Source organism: Protopterus annectens, chromosome 4.part0 (genome assembly GCF_019279795.1).
Source record: "Protopterus annectens isolate FY-2018-M chromosome 4.part0, PAN1.0, whole genome shotgun sequence".
Taxonomy (NCBI): domain Eukaryota; kingdom Metazoa; phylum Chordata; order Ceratodontiformes; family Protopteridae; genus Protopterus; species Protopterus annectens.
In genome coordinates, this window is record NC_056733.1 from 875,393,930 (window position 1) to 875,412,860 (window position 18,931).

The 18,931-nt window shown below is 38.8% G+C and overlaps 1 protein-coding gene across 1 annotated transcript in view; it reads left to right on the plus strand.

The window, feature by feature from the left end:
• Positions 1-18,931, plus strand: part of GGT1 (gamma-glutamyltransferase 1) — a gene marked incomplete in the record, with an annotated part of 1,527,627 nt that overhangs the window by 1,352,367 nt on the left and 156,329 nt on the right. The window contains 1 exon segment of the mRNA XM_044068834.1: positions 14,710-14,808. Within this exon segment, the coding sequence (XP_043924769.1) occupies positions 14,710-14,808 (99 nt within the window).

Here is an 18,931-nt window from a genome sequence, read left to right on the forward strand (position 1 = left end):
ATCTGTACAATAGATTTATGGACAGGGGTTATAGTTCAGGGTATGTTACAATGGCTCATAATCATGCCTTAGGTCTACATAGATCAAATTTGTTGACGTACCAAAAGAAATCTACCAAGACAAATATATTGCGTTTCACAACAACATATGGTAGAAATACTAGCAATTTTATGAATATTATTAAGGGCAATTGGAATATACTGGAAGCAGATGCTAAAACTAAATCCATTATTTCTAATAAATGTTTATTTTCCTTTCAGAAAGGCAAGAACCTAGCGGGATACTTTAATCATTACAAACATCACTTTGAATCCTCTTTACCAAATGTATATCAAACAACTATTTTGGGGGATAAACTTATTGGTTGTTTCCCCTGTGGTCACTGTGTTAACTGTAAATCTATGGCAAAAACAAAAGAATTTACTAGTAGAAATAGCAACAAAGTTTTTGATATAAAATTTTTTGCTAATTGCAACACTGATTGGGCCATTTATATGGCATGTTGCAGTTGCCACTCATTTTATGTTGGGCAGACCTCTCGACCTGTTAGGTTACGGGTATCGGAAAATTTGAGTGATATTAAATGCAAAACAACATCTAATGCATTATATAAACACACACTAATACACAACAAGGCACAATTTCATTTTACAATCATTGATAAAATTATTGGTGATAGAACCAATAAAGGTGGCTGGCATAAAAAACTTGATCTAAAAGAAAAGAAATGGATCACCAAACTTTGTGCTTTATTTAACCCAGGACTCAATGAATGTTTATAAATACATATGTACAAGTATTTATTTTTTGTTGTACATCTTTGAGCATAGTATGTTATTTTCATGTATTTTGTTACATCTCTTTGTTATATCTTCCATTTACAACTCATTGTAGTGTATTTAATATATATGGAAGGTATACAATTTTGTTAAATATTTATGAGCTTGACAGCTTTTGTTTAACCAATCACAGAATTTTGTATCATATAAAAGCACTTTCTGATTTGCTCTACTGTTATACACTGAAGAAGGCAAGGTTTGAATCCGGGCCGAAACCGGTATGTTTTGGAGCTTTTATGGTGCTTTGGTAGTTTACAATTATGCTACTATTACAGCAGTTCACCAGTTGCTGGCGTTTTTCTTTGGCATTTACTCTGCAATTACTCACATCCATCATCAGGTCTACCAGCCATCTTACACACTCCACCTGGCCTTTCTCTGTTAAGGCTAGGGCTGGCATGAAACTTAAGGGCATTCTTGTGGTCTGACTGACTACTTATATGGGGGGGGTCTTTATGACCTACCCTTTCCCTGCCCCCTGCCTAGCCATCACCAACCTTATCTGTGGCAATGCTCCTCATTGAAACGTGTCTCCCCTCAGGGAGTATCATTAACAAACACCCACCCCCCTCACTGTCAGCACCTTATGCACCTTACAGACTATTAGAACCCTTGTCGCCTGCACTGTATTTAGGGCTTTATCTCTCTGCATCACAGAGCTTCTTGGCTATTTCTGATTGAGCTTTGGGGGGAGAAAAAATGACTAATTTTATAATGCATTTTTAGTTACAAAAGTACTCTATTAGTTACATAGTTAGTATATGAAGGTGAGGACAGGATAGAGTATTAGACCTTGGTATTTCTATTCTCTGACACTGGAAATGATATACCCTTTAATATCTTTTATAACAATGGGAGTGGTAGGAGACATTTGTCTTTTTCAGATTAATAAGATGTTTGTTTGTTTGTTTGCAGTGGACCAGCTGCACAGCTGCATGAATCTATTCTGTAATTTGATTTGTAGATCTGTGTGAGAATTGTTGGACTTAAGATAAGTATGTCATCTGCATACTTAACTAGTTTAATTTTTGACAAGTTTATGGGGGAGACCATTAATAAAGAGGTATAAAAGAAGTGTGTCCAGTACTGATCTTTGTGGGACACCTGCGGTGGTTAAGCCAATTGGGAAAGAGAAGTACTTAAATATTCTTAGAAGGAACGGTTTTCAGATAAATACTAAACTAATTTTTAATAGTTTCTCCAAAATATATTCTCTTTAGCTTGTTAACTAGAATTTAATAGATAATTGTTTTGAAGGTTCTAGTTATATCTACAAAGAAACCTGCTGTGATTTCTCTTTCACTAATGTAACAGTAAATGTTATCTGTAGCAGATCGCAGAACTGTAAAGGTACTAAAATAATTATGTAAGCCATGTTGAGTGTCAGACATAGGGCCATGGCTGTTAATATGGTTTAGTAATTGCTTATACCGAAGTTTTTCAAAGATCTTTGTAATGGGGCAGAGATTAGACATTAGTCTGAAGTCTTTAAAATCCCTTGGAGAAGCTGTTTTGGGAAGGCATGTTTAAATTCAGTGGGGGCAGTTGCAGTAAAAAGAGAGATATTGAAGATATGAATTATAGGTATTGCAATGTGTCCAACAACTAGCTTTAGGAAGGAAGGATGAACCTTGGAGAATTTCGTACTTGAGTTATTAAGATGTTTCAAGATGTTTTTGTCTGTAGGATATTTCAGAGAAGTAAAATGTTGCAATATAGGAAGCTAAGGGATACATTGGGGACAGGGAGACGATGACTCATATACACCACATGCACATGGATTCTTGCTTGATAGGTAGCACACTCACCTTTGGTGCAGAGGGTTGTGAGTTATATTCCCACACCGGCTAGATGGATTGCTAACACTATAGTGCTGTATTCCTGAGTGTGTTGTCCTTCAGATGAGGAATTAAGCTGAGACCCCATTTGCTTGAGCTGGTAGTAGCTCAGGTGGATGTAAAAGACCTCACAGCACATATCAAAAAAGTAGGGGAAGCTTTTCATTGCCTTGGCCAAATTTCCCCTAGTAGTATAAATCCCACCTCGTGTCTTCCTTGAAAAGATACTACTAGCCTAGTGGGACTAACACAGTCAACAAAGAATAAATAAATAAATAAATGTAATTTATTTATTTATTTATTCCAGTTTGATAACCGGGGAGGTCCACTGGGCTGTGGGGCCCATTTTCAGTGGAGGCCCGAGGAGAAAAGCTCCGCAAAACAAAGTTTTTAACATAAACAATTTACAAAGATAGCTTATTTTACTGACATTAAATTTTGCCATCAAGAAAGAAATAAACATTCAGTACAATTGCATTCAGTTCATAAGGCAAATAAGAGAATAACAGAATAGCTAGATTTTACATTTAGTTAAGATTACGAATTTGCAATTGAGAGTGAGGTTAGTAAGGTAAGATGGTTAGCCAGGACAGAAAGAGGAGGAGAGTTTGAGAGGAATGGGTGGAAGGGTACAGTTGCATTTCCAATTTAGGTAGAGGTAGGAATGAAGTTGAGATTTGAAGTTATTAAGGTTGTTACAGGTTCTCAGGTAGGAGGGTAGAGCATTCCATTTTTTTGCTATGGTAAAGGTTAATAAGAGCTGCCCAGCTGGGCATTTGGGTTTTTGAATGGAGATCAGGTTTTGGTGAGAAGATCTAAGGGGTCTGGGGGGAATATGGTTGTAAAATATTGGATAGTGCAGGGCAGTTAGATGGTTGGAACAATAATTTGTGGACTATGATCAACTGGTGAAAGTCTAGTAGGTTAGGGAGTTTATAGTGTGAAGGGAAGTGCAATGGTGAGAGGAGGATTTTGCACTGGTGGCAAATTTGGAGATTTTGTTGTAGCATACCTCCAGTTTGGAAGTAAGTGTGGAAGTTAAGTTAGTGAGCAGAGGAGTACCATACATTAGAGTGGGAAGGAGATAGGTGGAGGCAAGAGTTAGTCTGGAGGAAGGAGAGAGGAAGTGGGTATTTCTATAAAGTAGGCCCAGTTTTATGTGAGTTTTTTTGATGTTTTGTTGGATATGAGAGTTAAATTTTAGTTGATTGCCAATTGTGACACCAAGAAGTTTGGCTGATGAAACAATCTCAATAGGGGAATTGTTAAGGCTGGTGATTTGGAGAGAGTTTTCATCAAGGGTGAAGGATTTAGAGGGGGAGAATAGAAGGATCTTAGTTTTATTGGCATTAGGAGAGAGATGATTTTGGAGCATCCAGTTTTCAGTGGTTGAGAAGGCCTTTTGAGTCAGAGATTGGAGTTCTGCTAGGTTAGTGGCACTGCAAATCAAAGTGGAATCCTCAGCATATTGTACAATTTTGGTGTTAGGAATGGCTTTATGGAAGTCATTGATAAAGATATTGAATAGCAAAGGGCCAAGTATAGAGCCTTGGGTTACTCCGGTAGGAGTAGGAAGGAAAGTAGAGGTGGCTTGGCCCCATTTCACAGCTTGGGACCTATTTGAAAGATAGCTAGAGAACCATGAGAGGGTTTTTTGGGAAAGGTTAAGATTAGAGAGATGGTTTAGAAGATGGGTATGACAGATGGTATCAAAAGCTTTGGACAAGTCCAGTAGGACAGAGGAAACCAAATTACCAGAGTCACAGGATGAGTTGACAGAATGTAAGAAGGCGAGAAGGGTAGAGTTAGTACTGTGTCCTGGTCGGAAGCCGTGTTGGGTGGGGGAGAGAAGCTGGTATTTGGTCAGGAATGGTAAGAGCTGTAGATGGATGCATTTTTCAAGAATTTTGGAGATAGGGGAGAGGATGGCTATAGGGCGGAAATTGAAGACGTTACAGTTCTTGCCACCCTTGTGCAAAGGAAGAATATATGCAGAGCGCCATAGTATGGGTACGTATGATTCAAGCAGCGATCTATTGATCAAGATGCTGATAGGTAGAGCGATAGCATCTGAGGCTATTTTTAAGAAGGAGGATGGAATACAGTCAGGGGCATTTGAGCAAGGCTTTAGTTTGAAAAGAAGTTTCTTTATTACCTTGGTGGAGACAGGTTTAAGTTCAAATTTAGGGTGGGGGGAGGGAGGGGAGGATTGGCAGGGATGGGAGGATTGTTATTATTTGTGAAGGTTTTTGTAAGCTCAGCAATAGAGGAGGTGAAGAAGGAATTAAATAGTGAGGCAATTTCTGAGTCAGATTTGCTGGTGTCAGGACAGGGGTTATGTTTTGTTCCTGGCCTAAGGAGGGAGTTAATAGAATTCCAGAAGTGTTTGGGGTTTTTTGCATGATTTTCCTGTAGTTTGATGTAGTAAGACTTTTTGTCTCTAATCACTTGTTTTTTGGCTAGGTTTCTCAGCTGTTTATATTTTAGTAATGTTTCTGGTTGTTTGTGTTGGAGGTAGACTTTCCAGGTTTTATCCCTTTGGAGCATAATGTTTTTTGTGTCTTTGGTGAGCCATGGAGTGATCTTTGTTTTAACTCTTTTAGTTCTTATTGGGGCAATGGAGTTAAGAACTGATAAGAATGATGTATTGAAGTATTCAACGGCTTTGTCTAAAGATAGGATTTTTAGGGGGTTCCAGTTAGTTTGTTTAAGGGAATCAGAGAAAGTAGTAGGGTTGAAGTTAGATAAGTTACGAGTGTGGATGTATTGGTGAGAGTGTGAGGAAGTGGGAGCAGCTCGAATAGTATAGGCAGGGAGGTGGTCTCCTACGGAGTTAGGAAGGACTCCAGATTCTTTGATTTTGTTAGTATGAGATACTAAGATCCAGTCAAGTATGGAGCCAGGGGGGTTAGTTTTGTTAGGCCTGGTAATGGCGTTGGTAAGTTGAGTGAAGGAGAATAGGTTGATAGATGAGGTGGGATTAGGGTTGTTGATTTTTCCCCAGTCGATATTTACATCTCCTAGGATGTAGGTTTCTAGCTTAATATTGGAGGAGGTCCCGGAGAGGATGTCCTCTAGGGTGTTGATGTTGTTACCTGGAGGAATGTATAGGGAGATGATGCAGATATTTCTGTGAGTGTTTAATTTTAGAAGACCAATTACTAGTTCAGCATTGGAGAAAGAAGGGATGAAGTTAGGGTATGGAGTAATGGATAAGTGGTTGGTGTAGACTAAAGCTACCCTGCCACCTCTTCTACTTGGGCGGTCAGATCGGAGAGAGTGAAATCCAGGGGGAAGGAATTCAGAGTCAGTTATATGAGGTTTTAGCCAGGTTTCAGATATGGTTATTATGTCTGGTAGGTTATTGTTAGGCCAGGCATGGAAGAAGGTTAATTTGTTTAGTAGGCTTTGGGTGTTGATGGTGAGGAATTTGAGGTTTTTATTTGGGGATTTGTTGTTTGGGTTGGGGTGGTTAGTTGGAGCGAAGTTGGGCCCGGGATTGGGGTGGATATCACCGGCAAGGTTAAGGAGAGATGGGTGGAGAGTATGTTTCTAAGGTTTGAATTTGGTAAAAGGAGTATGGAAGAGATTAGGTGTAAGTTTGTAGACATTAGTAGAGTTTGGGAAAAGTTTTAATTTTAGGAGAAGGATAGGCTGGGAGGGAATTAAAGAGGGTGAGATATTGTGGGAGTGAGATGAGAGGATGTTGTGAGGATGAAAAGCATAAGATCCACACTAAAAACTAAAAAGCTCTATTAGTAATCTGCTAATACCTGCTCCCAGCTGCAGCTCTCTGTCTTCACTCTCTGATTGTTCCCTGTTCTCTTTCCTTCTTTGCTCTTCTTCTTCCCGCTCTCGCCTCTGTGGCTCACTGGGCCCCTACCCTGCCCCCAATTCCCACCCATCCCCAGAGGTCGCTGTGATTCAGTATAGGAGGTTACATGATAAAGAGTAAGAAGAAGGAAAGGTAATAAGAGGATAAGGAGTTTAGGTAGAGGGGAGGGCATGTTAGTTGGAGACAGTTAAGATATATGGAGATGAGAGTAGAGTGATAGTAGCTAGGAGTGGGGAGTGGTAATGAGAGTCTGGTGTGTTGGGGGGAGAGGTGTGTGAGAGGTTTGGAAGGATAGACTGAGGGAGTGAGAGGGGTTAAATGGGAGTGGGAATAAAGGTAGGACCTCTGGGGCGGGTGAGAATTGGGGGCAGGGTAGGGGAGCGGAGTGAGCCCGCAGGGCGAACAGAGCGGAAAGAGCCAAGAAGGCAAGGAGACCAGGGAAAACAATCATTGATCTGAGACAGAAAAGGAGAGTTGCAGCTGGGGAGCAGGTATTGTGGTTACTAATAGAGCTTTTTAGTTTTTAGTGTGGATTTTATGCTGTTTGGTTGCACTCTTTAAAAGAGAGAACTGTGCATGAGTGTTTGGAGGAAAATGTCACAGATACAGGTGGGGAAAAGCAAAAGTTACCTTAGGCAAAGTAAAATAAGAGGAGCAGGAAGAAAAGATAAATTGCTGGACCTTTTACAGGAGTATTACACCACTTAGTGGAGAAAGAAATAGGTACACTCAGGAGAAGAGTTTCTGCTAAGATTATTAAGAATATAATATTAAGTAGAGGCAGTGGGGGGATTATGGGAGTAGACTATAGGCCAGAGTTGTGGGGGCAGTTGCAAAGGCCTGCAGTGGGCTACTTTCCGGCACACTGAGGTAGAATGCTGCTCAAGTGTTAATATTCACAAGAGTAGTATATTTAAAACAGATTACATACACTGTGTTTCTTATCAATGGGAGACTAGGTCCCAGTAATGTTTGAGTAGCTCAAGGAGAAATTTTCATAGATATCTTCTCTTGTAGGGTGGGGTTTCTCTGGTAAATAGTAACAAGGGGAAAGTAGAATGCCCGAGGAAGCAACTGTGAAAGGGGAAAAGAAACAAAACAATGTTAAAGAGGGAAGGGGGTGAGAAAACAAAAAAAAAAAATAAGACAAGGGAGAGGGCAGGTAAGAGTGCAGGAGGGAGAGAGTCAGAGTAGAGGACACTAGTCATACATAGAGGAGTAGGAGGAGGAGAGAAAAGGAAGAGAGAAGTGTGCAGGTTGAGGGAGGGAGAAGTAGGAAGCAGAGAAAGAAGGAGACAGGAGGCAGACACAGTTGAGTACTAGGAAGGTCCACAGATTGTGACAACTTTATCTCTTTAAATCACATATAAAATACAGTTACGAGACAAGAGAAAAAATAAAATAGGTGCTTTGCAAAATCACATTGAAAAAGGCATTTGACCATTTAAATCATCAAATAGCAAGCAAATAAGCATAAGTAAATGAAAAAAAGCATTATCTATCTAATTAGCAAGCAAATAAGCAGAATTATAACAGAAAATGATAATGAGATAACAATGAGATGAAATGATACGGTTTGGCATACGTGTAATAAATAAATAAATAAATGTGGGCTATTGATGTGGCAACAAGTAAGGCAAGCTGTTTTCATGTTCATTCTCACAGAATCAGCTTGCTACCCTTTGCCGACATCTTTATAACAATAGACTTCTATTGCTGTTATATTAATTCTCAAGTTTACAAATATTTCCATTGTCTCAATCTGATTCCCCTCTAGATCTATTGTAATACATAAGAATTATAAAGTGTTTCACAGATAATTTCTCCATGTTGGGTTTCTAATTTCATGATAGGCCCCCATTACTAAGTCAGGGTATGATAAAAGTTCATGACATTAGTAATGTTTCAGTCATTGATGTTGGCCAAAAGTGCTCTTAGCAGCGCCTGCAATGTACCCAGAATTTAGTCCTTCTGTAATTCATACAGAGTTACATGTATTGGTAACATATTTAAATACGATTGTAGATTATTTTTTTGTAAGACCCATTGCTCCTATTGCTATTGGAACTGTCTGGGTATCCTTCTTCCACACTGCCCTCATTTCTGCCTGCAAATCCTGGGATTTTATGACTTTGTGTCTCTCTGTATGTAAGACGTTTTAATCACTGGGTGTAGGAATTTCAATGATCGATGCTACTTATGTCTTTTCCTTATAGATTACTATATCTGATTTTATTCCGTCTATTATTGACCTGTTGGTAATTGGTGATCCCATGTGATATATACTTTATCATTCTCTATAATGCTTCATGGCTTATGTTTTCAGTGCTTCTCAGCTACTTCAGTATTATAATGTTTGCACAATCCCCAGGGCAACAGTCTTGCCACATTATTATGCCTTTCAGCATACAATCCTTCTGCCATTAGTGTATCACACCCAGCAAAAAGATGTGCGACTGTTTCCAGTTCTGTTTTACAGAATCTGCATTTGTCTGTTTCTGCCATCTTTTCAATATACTTTTTAACCAGTGTGTATGTAGTCCACGGTCCTGGGCCACCATTATTAGTCTTTGATCTATTGGTTTCAACTCACCTTCTCCTCAACCTTTCCTGTATAAAATTCTGATCAACATAAGATTGTTCCAGGAGATCTCTATACTTGCGACAATATTTATACCTTTTCTACATTTTTGTCCTTCTCATCGGATTATTTTCCTTATATTTTAAAACTTTCACTATGTTTGGATCTGGTGAGTTCAACTGATATGTATGCAGTCCCATGACTGCAGATATATACATGTAATCAATTTCAGGGAAGCCTATACGAGGAATATATAATCTTGTTACTGACTGATTTTTATATATGATTTTATAAGCAGTTGGTAGTAATACCAGTTGGCAAAATGGTTTTGTCTTTACCTTCAGGGTACAAGGTTCAATCCTGACCAGCGACCAATGCCTGTTTGGAGTTTACATGTTCTCCCTGAGAATGTGTGGGGTTCCTCCCACCTCTGAACTCACACTCACCCAGTAATGGAGCTGTGGGCAGCACTGCAGGCTGTAGATGATGTCCTATTGGGGGCAGAGTTGTATAGGCCAATTGATTTGGCCATCTACTGTGATGTGCAGTATCCTCAAGAGAGGAGAACACAGATCACAGACTGCATGTCTTGGCAGGGCTATCCATTCAATAGTGTAAAAATATGGCTCTAGGTGATCCAGTCGTGTTAACTAATGTCACCAAATGAGCATGAATATTTGTTAGTGATAAGTAGGTTGAGGACACAGCCTACTCCAATCTATGACAGATTATTATATTAGGAATAAACATATTGCCATAAAAGGAAAATTTAACTGTAACAGCAAAGGGGTGGTTTATGCTGCAGTATAGCAAGTTTGCAGCTGTTTTTACATTAGAAAAAAATGAATGGATGTTAAGGGAAAGGGTGTATGAACACCTCTATGACATCTGAAAGGAAAAAACAACAAATGCTTTAGCCAAGCCCATATCGGAATTTCTGGAACATTTTTTCCACTTTGTTATAGTGGAATAAGTCCACCATAATCCAAGGGTTCATTCATGGCACCTGCATCTTGAAAGACAGGAAGTCTATTGGCAACTTACTTTTCAGGCTGATGGATGGCCAGGAATTAATGAAAATATTTCTATTTATTATCTTTTAAAATTAAAGTTTTTACTAAGATGATTGTTGTAGTAATACAGCAATTTTTGTAAAAGGTCAGAGGTGACCTTATGACTTTAACAATTTCTAGATAAATGACGGTGTTGTCACTTTTAGCTGACGAGACTGGCTGCTGATCACATGCTCCACTTGCGGTCTTTTAAAACTCTGAATGCTATATTTGTGATATCTGAAGATGTCTTGAGTTTATCCAAGATAAAAGTGCTATTCATTTTCTTAGCTTTCTGATGGTTTATGTTACAAAGTGATTGTTTTAACCATATTTCAGTTTTCTGATTTTAAGTTTAGTATTAAACTTTAAAGGTTTTACACTGTTGGTCTGCTGTTGATCCACTCTTTGGCCATGTTTTTTGTTTTAGGAGTGTGTGAGTTTCAGATTTTCATGTTTACAGTTTTCAGTATTAGTTTTAGTCTTCTGAAGTATTCCTTACTGAGTTTTATTTGTATTTGTTCATGTTTTATTGCTGACCCTTCATCAATTTCTATATATTTATATACTCCCTCCAGCTCAAGTTCCTTTATGTCACCTTCCTGTCTGAGACAGATGTTTTCTTGGTGCTGCGGCTTTCCAGCTTTAAATTTTGTTTAGCACATTTATCAAGACCAAATGACATTCTTATATCATCTCAGAAGCTTTTAACCACTTGCAATTGTGCTTTCAACTCATCTGATGAACTATACAGGTTTAAGTTGTCTGTCCACTAAAAGTAGATGAGAAGTCTTTAAGCAAGGATGTTTTCTAGGAGTCAAATTGTAACCTTGCGGTATCTATTAAATAGCTTAATGGGTTAAGTGCAAGACAAAAACGGCAGTGGTGACAAAAAAATCACTCTGGAATATCCCTCTTTGAATTTTTATCCATGGGATAATGATTTCCCCTTTGCCATGGCTGAGCTGCAAAGTGGTTTGCCACTGTTTCATGGTTGCTGTAATGTAATTGATCAACAAGTGTAAGCATGCCTTTATCCATGAATGTAGGATGCTGGCAAATGCTTTTTTGTAATCTGTCCATGCCATACTTAGATTCTTTCTCTTTTTATAATTCTGTTATATTTTTATTTAACAAGTGATCCTTTGTTCCATATGACTGTCTTTTATTATCCTCGTGTTCTATTGCCAAAACTGTTTTTTTTCTAAATGACTATAAGCTCATTCAGCATGAGTTCCAGCGTATAGTTTGTATATCACTGGAAGGCACATTATCAGTCAATAGTTTTTAGGATGGTCTACAGGTTTGCTCTTAAGGAGGAGTATAATTTTTTTTCTGTTAACCAGGGTGGTGTCCATTCAGAATAAGCATATGAGTAATTCTTGCTCGGAGCTCTTTGTGCAAAGATCTTAATACTTTTAGCCAAAAGTTAAGAATTGAATCTGTGCCCAGGGTTTGCCACTTAGGAGCGTTATTTAATTTTATTTCAAGTTCTCTGATCATTACTTCATCCTATTTCATATCCTCTACATTATAACTCCTTACTGTTTCCTTTCATTTTTCTATCCATTCAACATCTTTTGTATGTTCCACAGGGTCTTCATAAATATTTCCCCAAAACATGCTTGTTTCTTGTTTTTTGGTAGCGTTTCTCTTACTTTTGCTTTGTTTCCACGTTTTCAATAAAACACTTTTGAGTCATGAATTGCTTTTTAGTACATTCCCTTTATAGGTATCTGTATATCTTCTAAATGTTTCTGCATGTGTTGATATTTTTAGTTTATTATCTGCACCAGTGTATGATCGATCCTGTTCTGTTTTGATATAGTGCGTTGCTTTTATCAAATCTTGCTTTCTAACTATTTTTGATGATCTGTTCCCTTTTTTATGAATGACATACATGCTTACCTTGCCACATACACTCCTAATGTAGTCACAGCTACTGAAATCTGGTTAAAAAAGAAATAAAGGATAATGACCCCCCCCGCCCCAGGATACAATATACTAAGCCATGATAGACAAAGCAAGCGTGCAGGCGGTGCAGCAAGCTATAAAAAATCCCTAACCATTATTTTATTTCCACAGGAAATACCCAAATTTAACAATGAAAGTTGAGTCAAAGAATGTGCGACCATCAAGTTAGGAGCCACTCTTTAATGATAAAGTTGAGCACTTTCGTCCAGGTAGAAGGACTTATCAGAACTGATAAAACAATAATTAACACACTTATTATACATTTAAATGCTGTCACATGACAAAATCACTCCCCAATCAAGCCCTTTTCATTCCCCCATGAGAACACAAAGTAAGCAGACTGCGCCAAAGGTTTCATAAAAATCTACATAAATAAAGGAAAAAATATATAGATGGTTAAAAGCTGAATAACAAACATTGCAGGTAAAACTTGAGGTTCAAGACTTGTGAATATAATAAACAATATACATTGTAGGAACATACATTTATATTCTTAATATGTGAAAAACACCACAATTGCATTGAATATAGGCAAAATATTACGATCAAACTAAGCAAGACAATAGCTCATTCTACATGAAAAAAACTGATTTGAGTCTGAGTACACTAGAAATAGAAACAATTTCATTTAGTCCTGGATAAACTGTGGAATTTGATCGTAACTGCCATTTGAACCTTCAGTCTGCCCTGTTATGATAAGAGACGTCTGGATTTGGCACAACCTCTCTTCTCTTCATAATCCTGAGTTAAAATAGAACATTTTCTTCAACCAAATACCACATTGTTTGCCTACTGACAGCCACTTCTGGGACCTTGTCTGACTCTACCATTTAACCCTTTCACGAAGTTTAGTTTGTTCATACCTCTAACGTGACTTGTGTGGTTTTCTTGACATCTGTCTTTCGTAAATTTTACCCGAACATTCGATAGCTTCTGCTGGGCGGCCACGGTGGTGCAGCAGTTAGTGTTGTCACCTCACACCAAGAGGTTCTCCGCTTCGATCCTCGGCTGGGGTGCCTTCTGTGTGGAGTCTGCATGTCCTCCCTGTGGTTGCATGGGTTTCCTCCGGGTGCTCCGGTTTCCTCCCACATCCCAAAGACATGCTGTAGGTGGACTGGACACTCTAAATTGGCCCTAGGCATGAGTGCGTGCATGTGTGTGCCTTCCGTGGAAGGTTGGGTGCCGGGCTGGCAACTCGACACCGTAAAACTCTACTGCCAGTCATGAGCGGACAGGTGATCCGCTGAGGCGACCCCTAACCGGGAAAAGCTGAAAGAAGAAGAAAATTCAATAGCTTCTGCTACTGGATCTAATATGATTTCATTTGCCATTATGGGGGCAGTATAGCTACATTAACATTTTTCTGTGGCTGGGGAAACAATATTGAACTAAAAACAAAGCACTCAGCATCATTGCAAGTAGTGTAAGGAGTGATTTTCATTCGTATTCTCCTGTACTACCTCTTTACTTCCTATAGATAGAAGCACTGAGCAGAATTTATGGGCCCTGTAGCTAACCAAGAGTTTCTTGACAGTATTTGATACCAGTTCCTTCCTCGTCACCTCTGAGCAAAATGCTGTCACTTTCAAATACAGTCAGTGCCAGTGGTATTGTTAAGGTTGTTGTTGACAGGACTTTCCAAGTGTGGTAACAAAGTGCAATGAAGTCCAGGAGATTATGTCAGCTATTCTGGCTGAAAGTGGCATTCTTCTTTCATAAAGAAATTTCTAACCTGAGCACAAGATTTTCATCATTTTTATTCATCAAAATATTTGTTGCAGCGTTAAATGAGATGGTCTAGACTCTGGTTACAGTGTACATCATAAATCTGCCATCAAAATGTATACTTGATTGTACTTTATAGGGTGGATTTTGTCTCAAGTCATAGAACTGCAACACTGGTACACTGTGAGATTGACCAAACCATTAACCTTCTTATACATTGCTTTATATAATTATCTGTCTCTTAATTTCATAGTTTTATTCAGTCTTTTTTTTCTTTAAATTCTATTTTCTGTTCTGAGTCTCATTTAACCTTTTAAATTACATTTCCATTTAACCTGCTTGGTGCCTGAATTTATTGATTATTTTCTGATATGGCTCAGTCTCATTTTCCCGCTCTGTTCCATTCTCTGTAACTTTTTCCCCTTCTTATCTCTCCCTGACTTTTTAAGTATTTATATATATATATATATATATATATATACTGATGATTATTTATATTTTGCTGACCAAGTTAAATATTGCTTAATATAAACAATGTTTTTGATGTGTGTTCTCGTTTATCTTCCCTTAATTTCCTTAATATTTCTTTTCCACATTCCATGCCACATATCTTGCTAATGCTTTATATTCTGTGCTACAGTATCAGTAAGTCACAAACATTTCTCTGCCACCCGCTGTTTTGTGCATAATTCAGCGAAGGTCACTTTGGGTGCTCATAGGTACTTAATCAGAAACAATATGTATGTGTGCAAGGCACAGACCTAATCCTTCTAAGATTTCATGTTATCCTTTGTGTTTTATTCTCTGATTTAGGAGGGGATTATTACACTAGAAGATCTGCATGACTATAGGCCTGAATTAGACAAAAATCCACTCAAGTTCAACATTGGCGAATATACGATGTATGTTCCAAATGCTCCATCCAGCAGCCCTGTTCTTGGACTCATTCTGAATATACTGAAAGGTGATATGCATTTTCTGAATTATTTTTATCTGTACTTTTTCCTTTCAGTACCCTTTTAGCATCAGGCCAAAACAGCATTTGACTCTGGACGGACTTTGCCTATGACATATCTGACAGTTAAATCCTTTTCCTGTGCCCCTTCCCCCACATGTAGTGATATCATTAGTCTTTGCTTTCTTCTCTGCACCTCAGATTTAGTAACGGGTGGATGTGGACATATGGCCTGCCATGACTGAGGAAAATGTATACACAGGAAGATGATTTAGCATCTAGTATCCATCTCCTAGCCTGAGTTCCTCCCTTGATGTGAGGGTGTGCACTGTTAGCTGATGGACTTTAGATGTCATGCCATGCACAGGTATTAATGGATGCTGCTGTTCCATTCTCTGTGCTTGTCCAGTTTGATACTGAAAGACACCTAGCCCAGTGCTGAGACAAGACTGTTACTAGACAGCACACCCCAAATTCCCCAGAAGAGGAGGGGTGTCTGCTTATTTATCTTACCACTGACCCTTCTTCCAACATCTAAAGGTGACTTTATTTTTGGTTACCTGTTCTGTTTAAACTCCTAAATGTCTTGAAGTATCAGGAGCCATTATGAAAGCAGACCATATTTCCCCAGGTGGGATTGCAGTGGGCTAAATAGAATACAAGTATTTACTTTCATTAAGGTCCTGTTCAGAATGATTGGATATGTGCCTACATTTTTTCTTTTTACTTATTTGTTTATTTGTTTTAATTTTATTTCACAAGTAAGTAAAATAGGGTCATTTCCAGTCATGCTCCAGTTAAATTAAAAGAACTAGTGACAATAAATGATGCAATGCAAGAAACCAAGAACATCTAGTTCTAAACAAGATGGTATTTGTTCCACCCTGTGCAGTTTCTCAGAGGGAACAACACTATGACAGCAGCTAAGCATTTGCAGGCAGCTCTAACCACAGGCAGTTTTATCATCCCTGTTATGAAGTTTCATAGCTTGAGCAGGTGTCTCTTTTTTTTTAAATTTCTTCCATCATGCCTATCTACCCATAAAGCCACTGCTGCAGCTACATCCACCCAATCCTTATGTAATAATAGCTTGGCTACATTATAGTTGTCATTCAGGCAGCCATCAGAAGATTTTACATTTTAAGTCCTATCCTTCGCAGTATAGTGATAGTTACGCATGCATTGTACAGTATAGCAATAGTGACACATGCATTGTGCAGTATAGTGATAGTGACGCATGTATTGTGCAGTATATTGATAGTAACACATGCATTGTGATAGTGACACATGCATTGTACAGTATAGCAATAGTGACGCATGTATTGTGCAGTATATTGATAGTGACGCATGCATTGTGATAGTGACACATGCATTGTGCAGTATAGTGATAGTGACGCATGCATTTTGCAGTTTTGTGATAGTGACGCATGCATCGTGCAGTATCATGATAGTGACGCATGCATTGTGCAGTATAGTCATAGCGATGCATGCATTGTGCAGTATTGTAATAGTGATGCATGCATTTGTCACCCTCTTCTGCAAGTGCGGCTTCATTCATAGTTTTACTCCTTAAAGGCAAATATTTCCGTTTATCTCTGGTCTTCAGTGGGGGTTGCAGAGAGGGTGTGCATTACAAGACATGTGACCTTCAATCTTCCTCTCCACATAGGAGAAACAAGCAAAACTTATTTCATCATCTTTACCTCCCTCGCACCCCAGTTTCTTCATCTGGTTCATATTAATAACTTTTTCCCACAGCATCATGCAGCAGGCAACATATGGGGCAGTATTTGTAACTCACTTTCAGAGAGTTCCAGACTCTTGTTCCTTCAATGTTCTGGATGAGATTTGCTATATTTCTGGATCTCAGAAAAAACTGTGGATGAACACAGCAGTAAGTGTTGGGTAGCATGGAATTTGCTAGCTGTATATAGACTGCTATTAAGTGTACTGGCAACTGTTTTTATTCTATTTTAACATCCTTTATAAAGTCCGACACAGTTCTGAGTTAATCAGTGTGTAAATTAATATACAAATTTGGGGTTTGACTGTTAGATTCATTGTCATCCAGGGCACCTGTGCTATGGTGATACAGTGATGGTGATGTTTAGAAACACTAGCAAGAAAAAAAAAAGATTTTTATTTTGGCTTTCCATGGTCTTCTTCAATGTTGATGTGGTGAGTATGATGGCAAAACATATTCCAGGGTGGACACTATGCTCCCCTTTGGCTAGTACTTCTCTGGTCTCCTTTGTTAAAAGGCTACAGATTTTGTAGCAATCTAAGATGAGGGTAAGGTAGTTCACACAGCCTATATAGATCTCGCTAAGGCTTTTGACACCATTACCCACTCTGGAATTATAGATAAACTCACTAAACTAGGTATAAATCCCTATGTCACAAGATGGGTTGCCAACTGGCTCACTGACAGAACCCACACAGTGAAAGTAGCAGACTCCAAATCCGACTTCAGACCAGTGACAAGTGGAGTACCACAGGGTTCAGCCCTGGATCCTCTCCTGTTTGGTATCTACTTTTCTGAAGTACAGGCTAACACAGATGGTCTTTGGCTAACGAAGTTCACAGTTGACTGCAAACTAGGAGCCATAACTGAAACTCCTAACTATGTGGACATCCTACAAAAGGGCCTCACTGAGACAGATGCCTGGTGTCAAAGCCATGGCCTCAAGCTCAATGCCAAAAAGTGCATTGTCATCCCCTTTGGTAAAAACTCTGTACCCATGAGCTACCACATAGGTGGTAGTCTACTTAACAATGAAAGTGTGATAAGAGACCTTGGGACACAGGTGGACAGTAGTCTCTCCTTTGATAATCACATTGCCACAGTAGTCAGGAAATCCTTCTACATGGCACACCTCATCACAAAAGGTTTCTCATCCAGGAAAAAAGAGGTCATTGTTCCCCTCTTCTCATCACTCATTAGACCCATTATAGAGTACAACGTCCCTTTTGGTATGTACCTCACAAGACATCTACAACAACTGGAAAGGCCACAGAAATACCTCACAAAGAGGATTACTGGCCTCAAACAAATGACCTACGCAGACCATCTCAAAAAACTCCAGCTTTACTCCGTCACATATCGCCTACTCAGAGGCGATCTCTGGCTAACATACAAAGCTATGTCAAACCCAGAGCTGTTGGACATGCTCCACTTAAAGAAATCCCAATCCCTCCGAGCTACACGCTCTAGGGAGCTAAACCTTGTCACCACAATGAACAGAACATGCTGAAGGGATAGATTCCTGTCCCAGAGACTTTCCATACTCTGGAACAAACTACCTGTCTATATCAAACAAAGCTCCTCATTAGCACTCTTCAAGAAAAATCTTGATGATTGGATGGGAAATAGGAAATTCACCCTGGGGATCACCTCTGTGGCTCTGCTCGACAGGGGCACAGGAAAATAATTTTCTTGGGTGGCGAAAGCCAGGGTACCTTTTTGGCTAGGCTTGTATAGGCCCTAGGGCCGATAGCCTAGTACCTACCTATGAACCTATGACCCTAAGAGAGGGACACTGTTTTTATTTATTAATTTACATATGTGCTGAGAGAATATATCAGCAGGAACTAACCATACTCCTGGGTACTAGCAGGCTTCTGCTACTTCCAAATATATACCCTATGACCCAGTAACACGGAAGTGAATTTTCTTCTTTATGTTCCCCATTTTGTTTTTTTTTTTTCTATACAGCATAGCTTTATTTTTTTCAAGATTTAATTTCAGCCCTTGCTAATGTAACCAAATGTACACTTGTAATTAAAGGTAAGACTACTGTTGATTTCACTGAGTTTATTATAAAAAAATGATAACATAATCTGCTAGAGTTGTATTCATTTTTGAGATGTTAAAAGTGAATTTACCAGGAGTATAAAGAGAAGGACAAGGATTGAGCCTTGTGGTAGCCCTTTTCAAACTGGTTTAGAAAAGTGATGCATCTTTTCATTTATGACGGCGAATATGTACCTTTAAAGTAAGTTGCAGATACGTTTTGCTGTGTTTGATTTAGACCCTAGAATGCCAGCTCCAAGAGACATATAATATTGGGGTCTACTTTAGAATGTCGACCATTCAGAATGCCGACTTTCATATGGTTGACACCATATGATC